At 37.3% G+C, this 14,538-nt stretch overlaps 1 protein-coding gene across 1 annotated transcript in view; it reads left to right on the plus strand.

The window, feature by feature from the left end:
- Positions 1-14,538, plus strand: part of LOC126184510 (ceramide kinase) — a gene marked incomplete at its 5' end in the record, with an annotated part of 98,681 nt that overhangs the window by 55,471 nt on the left and 28,672 nt on the right. The window contains one exon of the mRNA XM_049926903.1: positions 14,345-14,500. Coding sequence (XP_049782860.1) covers positions 14,345-14,500 — 156 coding nt within the window. The remainder of the gene's footprint in view (positions 1-14,344; positions 14,501-14,538) is intronic.

Consider the following 14,538-nt stretch of genomic DNA (forward strand, 5'->3'; position numbering starts at 1 on the left):
GGAAGGCAAACTACTCGCTGTTGAGAGGAATGTCGTTACACGTATTGACAAATGCATTGAGGGTGACAGACATCATTTTGAGCATTTATTGCATTAATGTGGTATTTACAGGTAATCATGCTGTAACAGCATGCGTTTTCAGAAATGATAAGTTCACAAAGGTACATGTATCACATTGGAACTACCGAAATAAAATGTTCAAATGTACCTATGTTCTGTATTTTAATTTAAAAAACCTACCTGTTACCAACTGTTCGTCTAAAATCATGAGCCATGTGTTTGTGACTATTACAGCAACATTTGTCACAAAGCAAAAAAAGTGGTCCAACTAAAACAATCATATTTCTTTACGTACTACACGAATATGTAATAAAAAAAATGGGGGTTCCTATTTAAAAAAACGCAGTTGATATCGGTTTAACCTATGGCAGCGCCACTAGCGGGCCAACCATAGCGCCATCTGGTTTCCCCCTTCAAGCTAGACAAATTTCGTTCGTTGTAGGTTTTTTGTTTGACACTTATTTCGTGAGGTATTTGGCCCGGTCGTGACCAATCGACCACCCTGTATAATGAGCCAAATGCTAATGATAAATGCAACATATTTCTTGACAAATTTATATCCCTTTTTGAACATTGTTTCCCATAGAAAATTATTGAATGTAGCACCACACACTTTTCAAAGAAACCTTGGATTACTACAGCTATTAAAGTGTCTTCAGAAAGAAAAAGAAAACTTTATGAGACAGCAAGAACTAGCAAAGATCCAGAAGTAGTTTTACACTATAAAAATTATTGTAACATACTGAGAAAAGTTGTGAGGAAATCAAGAAATATGTATGTTAGAGAAGAAATTAGCAACTCCGGTAATAAAAACAAATCAATATGGAATGTTGTTAGAAGGGAGACAGGAAAAGTAACCACTGGGGTAGGTAGTATTAGTATTAAGGAGAACGAGACCATCCTAACCAACAGTACACAAGTAGCTAATGTATTTAACAACCATTTCTTAAGTGTAGGAGAAAAAATTGGTGAGAACAATTCAAAAGAAAAAGCCAGGCACTACATGGGAGAGTCTGTTTTGAAAAACTTTAGTCACATTAAATTTCACCTAACAACCTCTTGTGAAATAAGTAAAATTATTAAATCTTTGAAAAATAAATGTTCTGTTGGAGTAGATGACATCTCTGATAAGATATTAAAACAATGTGGAGCTATTACAGCTGATGTTCTGAATCACATATGAAATGCATCACTAAGTCAAGGTATTTTCCCAGACAGGTTAAAATATTCCATTGTCAGCCTGCTCTGCAAAAAGGGGGACACCACAAATGTCATAATTATTGGCCAGTATCCTTGCTTACAGCATTTTCAAAAATCTTCGAGAAAGTAATGTACTCAAGAGTGGTTAGCCATCTCAACAGTAACGGGATACTTAGTAAATCAGAATTTGGATTTCAAAAATACTGTTCCACTGAGACAGCAATATACAATTTCACTGTCCACATAATAGAGTCTTTAAATAGTGAAATGTCACCAATAGGAATTTCCTGTGACTTGTCCAAAGCATTTGATTGTGTGAACTATTACATTATGTTACAGAAATTACAGTTCTATGGTATAAATGGAATAACATATGAGTGGTTTAAGTCATACCTACAGAACAGGAATCAAAAAGTTTCCTTATATGGGTCAAGTGACTTAAATAAGTTTGACACTTCATCTAACTGAGGTGAAATTACATTAGGTGTTCCACAGGGTTCAATCATGGGTCCCCTTCTCTTCTTGATATATGTGAACAACCTCCCATCCTATCTAAAACAGGAAGCTCAACTGACACTGTTTGCTGATGATACAAGTATAATTTTTAACACGGTAAAAGAAACTCCAATTGTAAATAATACAAATAAGGTCTTTGTAAAAGTCGTTAATTGTTGTTGTTGTTGTGGTCTTCAGTCCTGAGACTGGTTTGATGCAGCTCTCCATGCTACTCTATCGTGTGCAAGCTTCTTCATCTCCCAGTACCTACTGCAACCTACATCCTTCTGAATCTGCTTAGTGTATTCATCTCTTGGTCTCCCCCTACGATTTTTACCCTCCACGCTGCCCTCCAATACTAAATCGGTGATCCCTTGATGCCTCAGAACATGTCCTACCAACCGATCCCTTCTTCTGGTCAAGTTGTGCCACAAACTTCTCTTCTCCCCAATCCTATTCAATACTTCCTCATTAGTTATGTGATCTACCCATCTAATCTTCAGCATTCTTCTGTAGCACCACATTTCGAAAGCTCTTATTCTCTTCTTGTCCAAACTATTTACTGTCCATGTTTCACTTCCATACATGGCTACACTCCATACAAATACTTTCAGAAATGACTTCCTGACACTTAAATCTATACTCGATGTTAACAAATTTCTCTTCTTCAGAAACGCTTTCCTTCCCATTGACAGTCTACATTTTATATCCTCTCTACTTCGACCATCATCAGTTATTTTGCTCCCCAAATAGCAAAACTCCTTTACTACTTTAAGTGTCTCATTTCCTAATCTAATACCCTCAACATCACACGACTTAATTCGACTACATTCCATTATCCTCGTTTTGCTTTTGTTGATGTTCATCTTATATCCTTCCTTCAAGACACCATCCATTCCGTTCAACTGCTCTTCCAAGTCCTTTGCTGTCTCTGACAGAATTACAATGTCATCGGTGAACCGCAAAAGTTTTTATTTCTTCTCCATGGATTTTAATACCTACTCTGAATTTTTCTTTTGTTTCCTTTACTGCTTGCTCAATATACAGATTGAATAACATCGGGGAGAGGCTACAACCCTGTCTCACTCCCTTCCCAACCACTGCTTCCCTTTCATGTCCCTCGACTCTTATAAATGCCATCTGGTTTCTGTACAAATTGTAAATAGCCTTTCGCTCCCTGTATTTTACCCCTGCCACCTTCAGAATTTGAAAGAGAGTATTCCACTCAACATTGTCAAAAGTCATTAATTTGTTTTCTGCAAATGGGCTTACTCTAAACTTTGAAAAACCACAGTACATACAATTTTCTGCTGCAAAAAGTACAGTTCCTTCAATAAATATAACACATCAACAGAAGTCAGTAGACAGGGTAGAGCATACTAAGGTTTTGGGTGTACACATAGATGAGAATCTTAATTGGAAAATTCATATTGTGAATCTTCTAAAGTGACTAGGTTCAGCAACTTTTGCAATCAGAATAATTGCCAATTTTTGGGATATAGAAATTAGTAAGCTAACATACTTTGCATACTTTCACTCTCTGATGTTATAAGGAATAATATTTTGGGGTAACTCAACATTTAGACAAAAAGTATTCACTGCTCATAAGAAAGTGGCTAGGATAATGTGTGGAGTTCATAGTCGCACATCTTGTAGGCATCTTTTCAAAAGATTGGGAATTCTTACAACAGCCTCACAGAACATTTACTCACTAATGAAATTTGTTCTCAACAACATGGACCAGTTTAAAAACAACTGTGACATTCATAATTATAATACCAGGAAAAAGAAAGACTTACACTATCCTTTACTCAACCTATCTTTGGCACAGAATGGGGTAAAATATGCTGCTGTAAAAATTTTTGACAAATTACCAGATGAAATAAAATGTCTGACAGACATCAGTAATTGCTTCAAAAATAAATAGAAATCATATCTCCTTGACAACTCCTTCTATACCATAGATGAATTCTTGAATAGGAATAAATAAATCTATAAATATAGTATATGCATTTTGTGCCATTTAAGGGAATGGGGTAGATAATAGAAATATTAATATATTAATCCTTAACTCTGTATTGTAATCATATGTGCGTTTCTTGTGCACTTGACACATTCCACATCAATAACAGCTACCGTACCATGTGATTGATCAATGGAACACGCAACCAACTAACTAACTAATTGCATGACAAGGACATTATAGACAGAGTGCAAAGGTTGGGGAAAGGTAGGGAAGAACATTGGCCATGTTCTTTTCGAAGGAACCATCCCAAAATTTCCTGTAAGTGATTTAGATAAACCATCAAAAACCTAAATCTGGATGGCTGGTCATGGTTGTGAACCTCTATTATCCTGAACGTGTGTCCAGTGTCTCACTACTGCTCCAGCTCAATGCCACTGTAGAGGGAGGTGAATGATGTGATGGATAATATCTTTAGGTGGTACATGACATTTTTATTCGGTTTTACAGCATGTATGGACATGGATGATTGTGAGGGCACTAATTGTCTCTGGTAAGGAAGATGAGGCACTGTAAATAGGGACAGAAGCTGTTGCATGTATTATTTGTTAAATCAATGTATTGGTCAAAGAGCAGGCTGGTAAGGATTTTGAGGTGAGGCAAGTTAATAGATTGATTGCAGTCAGGAACTGTGAGGCATTTAAGGGAAAAACCGAAGATCAAAAACAATTAGAGAGAGAATATATGCTTGTCTATGCAGAAAACATATTTATGGTGTGTGGTGTGAGTGTGGATAATGATATACTGGATGAATTTTTATGGGATAACATCATGTGAAGTGGCAGGGGCTATGACACACATCGAAGAGAGATGTGCCACACAGCCATTATCAGTGTAATGATCTAGGAAATCAGGTGTAGAAAAACTGATAGTAGGTACTTGAAATATATCAGTAATTGAATACAATTGTAACTTCAGTCAGAAAATTGGAAAATTGTTTAAAACACAAAGAGATGCCAAGGTTGACCAACTCTGATAGAAAAACTTAAAATAGAAAACAATACTCCTAGCTTTTTGAGCATTACATTCATTTTTTAAGGAGGAAAGAGAGTTTGGTGGGGGAGATAAGAAAGATGAAGGTGATAGTCAGGTCACCACACCCAAAAACAACAGTGTCCATGTGAAAGTGGGTTGTGTGTGTGTGTGTGTGTGTGTGTGTGTGTGTGTGTGTGTGTGAATGTGAAAGACTTTGTCTATTCAGGATGATTTGTAATAACGTTTAAAAACCCCTGAAGATTTGGGGCCACAAATGTTGGGAAATAGCCAAAAGCATATAATGAATGTTGAACACATGGTGTCACCAGATGATGTACGTCACAGCACATGCAGCGATTGAGCCTGTTGATCTGTCACATCTGGTCACTTCGGCTCCATGTGTCTTGCCTTAAATTACTTGTCTCAGCATCATCAGTATTGCTTTGGGGTTTTTTATATCTTAATAAGAATCACCCTGTATAACTTAGGAGTAAAGGTATCAACTCAACGAATTGTAGAAGAATTGAATCACTAATTGGCACAAAAAATAATGGCAACTTCACTACCCCTTGGACTTATCCATTTTAGAGCTAGTGTACACATACATACACTTAGATCCCCACATTTATATGTCTGTACAGTTTGATTCTGTCTGCAAAATATGGCTATACAGGTGTGTGTGTGTGTGTGTGTGTGTGTGTGTGTGTGTGTGTGTTTACTTTGGCTCAAAAGAGGATTTGTCAGAAAGTTAGCAAAGTTTTCATTTTGCTTGTGCCTGGCAACGACTCAGGGCTTGTAGTGCTTGGTGAGTTGCCAGATTACCTCGTACATTATTTACATTGTGGACGGACTTTGTCTGATAGCTTAGCCTACTTTTAAGTGTGCCTGTCTTCCACTGAAGACCTCCACTATGTGGTGTGCAGCAATGTAAATCAATTCATATTGTTGTCATTCCATCCTGGATTTTTGATTGAAAGATGAAGAAAAATATGCCAAAATCTGAAAGGAATCCTCCTTCTCTCCTCCAAAACAGTCGTCTTCATTTACTGCAGAATCTTGTAAACTTTCCAGAAAAAAATCTTGTAGCCATCAAACCTTACTCCTACTGATTCCTTTGCCACTAATGATCTGAAGGCAGACTGCTCTATCATCATCTTGGGAGAGAGGCAGCCCCAGTCCCTGTTTTGATGATAGGAGGCATGGCAGCAGAAATGGTGGTGTGGGAGTGGGAGGGAAATGGAATAAGTGGCAGGTGAATAAAGAAGAATGAAGACAAAAGATGTAGGTGATAGAGGAAAAAGGTAGAATTGGGAGAAAGGAAGCAGGGTTGGGGCAGAAAAACAGATTAAGAAGAAGAGGATGGAGACTGAGTAGGAGAAAGAGAGGGAAAAGGAGACAGAAGACAGATCTGCAGAATGGATGGAAGGCAGGAGATAGGGCAGGGGGATAGTTCAGGAGGGATGCGGCATGAAAACAAATATTGGGAAGAAAGTTTCCACTTCCAGCATGTTAACTGGTATGTGACGTAAGCAACAACACGTTCGGGTCTGCCTTTAAAGTTGATGGTTTTGTGAGTGGTGGATTGGGAAGGAGTGCTTTCAGATTAAGTGCCTTTTAAGGAAATTTACTGGAACCTTAGGATCAGGACAATGATCTGGAGATCCTCCAGATAGTGATTTATTCATGTATGATACCATGCACTGTATATGATGTTATTCCCAGGATCATACATCTATGAACAAACGTTATGGATAACAGCCTGGCATCTTGCACCATCTCCACTGCTTACAGCACAACCCTAAAATTATACAAAGAGACAATCATTGAGCTGTTACTCTGTGCTATACCAGTTGATTTTTTGTCAAGGGAATTTGCCAGTAACACAGACTGGAACCCATTAGGTCCCACACATGTTTAGTGAGAACAAGTCTGATGATTGTACATGCTGTAGGAGCTGAACACCTTGGGGACAATGTTGGGCAATGTGAGGAAGTGTGTGTACAGGTTTTGTTGTGTTGGAAAAGCACACCTCGTTGACACTGTAGGAATGTGAAAGCATTAGGCTGGATGATGTTCTAAATCTGTCTTTCATTGTTAAGTGTCGCTCAACTAACAACATAGGTGTATGTCATTGTAGGCTATAGCTTGAAATGTAGCAATCTTAGACATATGTACTTCCCCTGATATCACTCCTAACATAAAAATACCATTTTCCTATTATCACAGTACTGATATTCGTTTGGAACCTTTTTTTTTTTTAAGAAATATGCAGTATCTAAGATTTAGTAAGACCATGCATAATCAAAATTTTGGACCCATTAATAATTTTATGGGGAAGAATTTATACGCCTTACTTTAAATCCCGTATTTTCATGCATGAAAAGGACACTTTTACCTTATTCAGATGTTTGTAGTTTAGGAAATAATGTAATCAAAAATGATTTGTTGTGTAATAAATGTGACATTGTGCAATTTGTAAAATATATTACTTCAAAAATCTGGTGTTACCATGTTGTAGCACTGATCATTCCATTTTTAAAAATGTATGTGGTTCCTAGGCAAATGATTTAGATAGATACTTGAGTATTTGAATCACAAAATTTTATTCTCGACTAAACTTCACAGATTTTAGTAGCAAATTTAGGACAAGTTTTTCCACCAAAAATTTTCTCACAAAAATAGACCCCAAGCAAGATAACAGCTAGTTAAAGAATATTGAGCCAAGAGCAAAACAAGGTAACTTCATTTCTGAATGCATATAAATATTACCTGCGTCATTCCATGTCAATTCAACCAATTTGAGAAAATGTTCCAGCTGATAGTTTCAGATTTGGCTGAATTTTAGCACACCAATGCTACCAAGTGTGGAACACTCATGTACAAAATTTTAAGTTCCCTTGCTAATTAGTTCCAGAATTATGGCTTGTGAAAGAAGGTGGTGTGACCAGGAAACTGCAACCCGCATCTGGCAATCTATCTTCAGACCCAATTTCAGGTCTTAATAACTTTGGAAATATTCCGCACAGTCCAGTGAAATTTTTACAACCCAGTAACATCCACTTAGAGAACACACTCTATGAGTCATAACACCAACAACATATTTCTGAGGGAAAATAAAAAATTCCAAAATGTGATTAAAAAAATATAATACGTTAAAAGGTACATATTGTAAGTGCCCTCTATGCCAAATATAATTCACTCAAAAAGGGTATAAATTTTTTGTGGTAAGCTTAATGTGGCCTAAACACATACAGAACTCATCTTGCCCATATCAGTCACACAAACAAAGTTACATGCGCACGAAAATACAAAAATTTGAAAAATTACCTGAAAAACATGGGTTTTCTAAGTGTGGTAGCACAAAAGGGACAGGTGATATCCAAGCCAAATTTCACACACAGCAGAAGTAGACCATTATATAATATGTGGCAAAATTTCAACTTGTTATTGCAAGGCATTTGTGTTCAATAAAAGTTGACAGAGATGTATTTGGTTACGTTTCTTTTAACACGATTTAGCAAGTAATAGTGATGTTGCAGACAGCTTGTTTCAAATAAAGCTACAGAAATTGTTGGGAACCATTAGGCAACAGAAAGTTAAACAATGGTAGTTTACAGGGACAGAATGAGTCATTGTTAGGCAGGAACAGCAAAGGAAACAAGCAACAATTACAGGTTACTCATGTTTTTAAGATTCTAGTTCAGACTGGTCAGTACTGTTGTGGAAAGTCAGTATGGAGGCAGAAGAGTGTACTAGCGGTGCTTTTGTTGAAACAAGTTGCATTATTGGTAGAGCACAAGCATCTGAATGTCATAAAACAACATGTGGAACAAAATGTGGCATTCGCTTTGTACTGTATGATCTGGATGAATAGGACCAAGATTTGTTGCTATGGAGATCCGGGATATACCCTGTGGGCACAAGAAGTGCAGTTCCAGGAAACTTTAGTGTTTGTTATTGCCATATGAAAGTGTTTCTGGATTTATATTCTTTCCTACAAAGAAGTTGTTTTGATCCATTTCAGATTCATAAGAAGACAGTGATGTGTAGCCTCAGAGAAATTGATATAAAATCAGCATTGAAAGTGAACCAGTGCATGGGACTTAACATGAAACCAGGACAAAGGTTATGTTCCAGGTGTGTTACACTGCTAAAAAATGAAGACTATTCTGATAATTTACTTGACAGTGACGAAGAGTATCAGCCAGCTACAACCACAGCGGATGAGCGATTAAATACTTCAGTGACTGCTCTTGGTTTGTCTCCCATGAAGACACACAAAGTTTGGAAAAGAGACAGGCCCAGCTATGGCAGAAGAAAACTACAAGAAGCTCAAATGGAATTAAAACACAAAATAGCTGACACACTAATGGTGGAAGAGGAAAAACTATCTGCTCCAAAGGAACAGAAATCATGCCAGAAATGCTCTGATTTGGACAAAATTGTGCATGATTTGAAAGAAAAACATGCCATATCCAGACGCCAGAAAAAAGTAGCTATTCTTACCCTTGCATCTTCCAGCTGGTCTATTGACTACACTGCAAAGGAATTCAATGTTTCTACATATATGGTAAAGCAAGCTAGGAAAATAAAAGCAACCCAAGGAGTGCTTCCACAACTTCAGCAGGCTCAGGGTAAGCAATTGAGTTCAGAAATAAAGTTGCTAGTGTCGGAGTTTTATGAAAATAATGACTACAGCCGAATAATGCCTGGAATTAAAGACTATGTAACAGTGAAATTGGGAAATGTACATGTACAGATGCAAAAAAGACTGTTGCTATGCAGCATATCAGAACTATATTTAGAATTCAAGGAAAAGTATCCCAATACCAAAGTAGGTTTATCATCTTTTTTCAATCTTCGGCCAAAATAGGTTGTGCCTGTAAGTGCAAGGGGCACACACAATGTTTGTGTATGTGAGACCCATCAAAATGCTAAGCTGATGTTTGCTGCTATAAAGGATTCTGGTCTGGATTACAAAGGTGCAATGAAGCTGCTAGTGTGGGACATCAGTTCCTACCAGTGCATGATGCACAGGTGTGAAAAGTGTCCTGGTAAGGCAAATCTTGCAGAACACATGAATAACAAACTGTATGGTGAACTCCTTATGGATGACGATGAACTTGTTTCTTATAAACAATAGACACACATGGACTGCACAAGTCTTGAAACAAAGCAAAGTACAGTGGAAGATTTTGTTGAAATGTGTTGTCAAAAAATGGACAAACTGACCACACACAGCTTCACAGCAACAGCACAATCGGCTTATCTCCAGTTTTGTAAGGATAATTTGAAACAAGATAAAATTATAGTAATACTAGACTTTTCTGAAAATTATGCATTTATAGTTCAAGATGCCATCCAAGGATGTCATTGGGACAACAGTCAAGCAACTCTCCAGCCATTTGCGATTTACTATAGAGGTGAATCAGGTGATGTGTCTGTCATAAACCTGTGCCTTTTTAGTGACTTGTTTAATTCATGATGCCATTCCAGTTCATGCCCACATTCGTTCTGTCATGGCATATGTGAAAAACAAGCTGCCCCACATACATTTTGCGAAATACTTCAGTGATGGGGCAGCCAGTCAGCACAAAAACTGTAAAAATCTCAAAAATTTATGCATGCATTACCACGATTTTCAGATTCACGCAAAAGGAATTTTTTCACAACAAGTCATGGTAAAAATGTATGTGATGGTATTGGTGCTACCATTAAGTGCATGGTATCATGAGTTCGTCTGCAGCCCCCTACATACGGTCACATTCCAACACCTCTTCAATTATTTACCTGGGTACAGAAAAATATCTCTGGCATACAGTCATTCTATGTTTCAAAAGCTGAGGTGAAATCAGTCGAAGAGTTGCTAAAAAGCAGACTAGAACACGTTAAAACTGTTGCAGGCACAAGGAGCCATCATCACTTCTCTCCAGCAGACTCTGATAATGTGCAGATGAGCAGACTGTCCAGTTATAACTATAGGTTCATGCACAACATGTGTCTTCACAGTGTGTCTGACTCAGGATTCAGAAGCAAAAGCAACAACATACAACCAGGTTGCTATGTTATTGCTGTTTATGATGACAAATGGTACTTAGGATGTGTTGCAGAGTGCTGTGAAGAAGAAGGTGATGTATTTGTGAACTTCATGGCACCAGCAGGACCAGCAAGATCATTTCATTGGCCACGTTTGGCAGACAGGTGTTGGATTCTTTTTGAAGATATTCTTATGACAGTTCCAGTTCCTACCTCAGTGTCAGGAAGACAGTACAGTTTGCCACTAAATGTACAGAGTACAGTAGCTAAAGTGTGGGAGAACTTCTGTTCGAAGCACAATCGACTGGTTTTTAGCAGTTAAGGTGCAGTAAACATTAATTATAGGTTGTGTTAATCTGTCTATATGTTGTTGCTTAGTGATTAAACAGTTGTGGGAGAGGATAAGAAGAGGCAGAACAGTTTACGATATGTTTTTACAAAATTGTGTTCTGGAACAATGGCCACATCACCAAATACAGCTTAAGGTCAACTTCCATTATACACAAATGTCTTGCAATAACATGCTGAAATTTTGAGAGATATATCATTATGGTTTACTTATGCAGTGTGTGAAATTTGGCTTGGATACCACTTGTCCCTTTTGTGTTACTACACTTCGAAATTCCATGTTTTTCAGGTAATTTTTCAAATTTTTGTATTTTTGTGTGCATGTAACTCAGTTTTTGTGACTGATATGGGCATGATGAGTTCTGTGTGTGTTTAGGCCACATTAAGCTTCCCAAAAAAAATGTATACCCTTTTTGAGTGAATTATATTTGGAATATGTACCTTTTAACATATTACATTTTTTAAATCACATTTTGGAATTTTTTTACTTTCCCTCAGAAATATGTTTTTGGTGTTTTGATTCATGGAGTGTGTTCTCTAAATGGATGTTACTGGGATGTAAAAATTTCACTGGACTGTGTGGAATAGTTCCAAAGTTATTAAGACTTGAAGTTGGGTCTGAAGATAGATGCGGGTTGCCATTTCCGGGTCACGCCCCCTTCTTTCAGAAGTCATATTTCTGTGTCTAATTGGCAGGGGAAACTAATACTTTGTACACGAGTGTTCCACACATGGTGTAATTAGTGTACTGAATTTCAGTCAAATCTGAGACTATGAGCTGGAGCCCCTGGTTGAACAGATGTGGAATGACTCACCTGCAACTCCTGTTTACTGTGGTTTTATTGAAAATGTAATAAAATAATGTTTATTTAATTTGTAAACTATACATCTACATGTTGAACCTACAAAATAAGTGTTTGGACAATGAGAAAGTAAATGGAAGCTAGGAAATGTAAGTGAGAGGAACCTGTGTTAATCATGAAACTTGCCACTCATAGAATTATGCTTATGCAGATCCAGTGCAAAGCAGTGTAAGTTTGATCCTACTATTTAATACAAACACTGTGCTAAGTTAAACTGCAAGATTATTATAATCATTTCAGTGCCTGCATTAAAATAAAGACCTGTTGGAAGTACTTTCAACATGTGCAGTGTCATGTACAGCAGTGAAAATTTCATAGTATTATTTACTATGTCAATTGTCAACTATGGATAAAAGAGGAACTCAAATGAGACTTGCACATCAGCAGCTTCACAAGTTCCCCACACCATGATCCTTTGTCCTGTATGTTCTCACTTAGTACACTCCAGTAGTTGACTATCTCCTGATTAACATTGCACTCACTAACAATCATCACCCATATCAAAGTTTAGTCTGCTCTCATCACTAAACACAACGTTGCAACTTTATCCTTCCAGTTTTATCTTTTGTATAATCATTGGCTGTAGGATAATGAACATTGAGAAGAAGCCTTATGAGCTGCATCATTGTTTGTTGTCCAGCACCTAGAAAATTGTTCCTGATGGTCCTAGTTAATACTCAGAATTGAATATTGGTTCTAATTTGCCCATTGATCACCATGTAATCAACAGTGGCTGCTCATTTGACACAATGGTCTAGATGTGAATTTGTGTACTGCTGTTGTCCAGAATGATGATGATAAAATGTGTGCTCCTTCCTTGGACAATCAGTACCAGCATTCATTCACAGTTGACATGTCCCAACCAGCATAATACATTGGATAGACTGTTCAGGCTTCTGTAGCTCCTCATAAGATCTTGCTGAAATGTAATTAATTATATGAGTTACGTTTGTCAGTGTCACGTTGGCACACCTACAGTTTACCAGTGCCGTAACATGCTTTAAACCATAGACAACTCTTTCACTATATCAGATATGTTTGATATGGGCTCCCCCCCCCCCCCCTCTCTCTCTCTCTGTCTGTCTGTCTCTCTAAATGTTCAGCATGTAGTGATATTTACACATTAATTTGCAATGAAATTACAAAACTGTCAGAGTTGCACAGAAGTTGTTTTTATGCACATGGCAACCAGTTTTAGACCTTAGTCCTTTATCAATCCCTCCACATAAATCCTACCATAACACCAAATTGTGTGTAAGCTGGCCACATTGCTTGAATGACTGGCTAAGTGTAAGGTACTATTTGCTTTTGACAGTCAAATGTTTTGCTGCATTCAGCACTGGACTGTCGCATTCAAAGTGTACCTTGCACTTAGTCACTCGTACATGCTATATGAAGATGGTATCTGTTCTTTCGGACGTGTCTTACAGATACTGTCGGTGACCGGCAGCTCTCTAGAATGAAATGATAATTAAATCATGACCCTAAGCTGCAACTTCAACAGTTTTATAATTTCACTGAATCATAGTAAGTTGCTGCCTATTGCCATCCAGCATGCTGGAAGTGGGTAAATTAATTTGCGATGTGAATGTAAAATGACTTGTTCCACATCATTATTACTTAGAATCCAAAATGATGCATGGAATATGAAACTAGCTATCTAACTAACTGTTCCCAGCATGTCACTTTGATATATGCACCTTACAGCCATGTATCGTTGCCACATGAAAATTTGGTTTATTTATGTCGTGTCTCTAGTGAAGGGCATTTCTCTTTAACTGAGAATTTGTATATGATATTCCTTAATATAACAAAAATAGCTTGATTATATGGCTGAAGACATGACTTTTCTAAAAAATTATAATTTTTTTCTGAATGAACTTAACATTGTAAGCCACAGCTCTACAGACAATAGCTGAACCGTATTCTAGAGTTACTGCTAAAGGTGTGTTGTCGTCGGTCTTCTGTGTTGCTTGAAATGGTCACTGTAGAGTGTTAAACAACAGTACAAAGTAAATGAATAGTTTTTTTACCCTATTTCTATGTAACTACATTTCAGAAACAAATATGGGCATTTAGAATCACTTGGTTTGTTGACATCTCGAATCAAGGGTGAAAAACGTACAGGAAAGTTGCAACAAATAAGATAATTTGAAAAAATATGAAAATAGCATGTTGAATATTTATGATAATACATATTTTATTTGTTAAACTTTATTTAAATAGAGTGTTGCCAAAAGATAGACAGTCACAGAAATTACATAAAGCATTGTTTTTTAATTGTATTATTGTGTGAGATGCTGTCTCAAATGTCTATAAATTAATACATTTCACACATTTATAGGTTTTAAGAAGTTCTTCTGTAATAAGGGCTACGAGGGAGAGGTGCGACTCTTAGCTGATGGTACAAGTGCAGCTGAAGGTCCCCGGTGCAAGCAGAACTGTGCCCGATGCTCTACAAGGCAGTCTACCAAAGATGCAACACCACTGTCACCAGGAGGTCACACATATTATTCAGCTTAGAACATAGTTTTATAT

This window comes from Schistocerca cancellata, chromosome 4, assembly GCF_023864275.1.
Source record: "Schistocerca cancellata isolate TAMUIC-IGC-003103 chromosome 4, iqSchCanc2.1, whole genome shotgun sequence".
Lineage (NCBI taxonomy): Eukaryota > Metazoa > Arthropoda > Insecta > Orthoptera > Acrididae > Schistocerca > Schistocerca cancellata.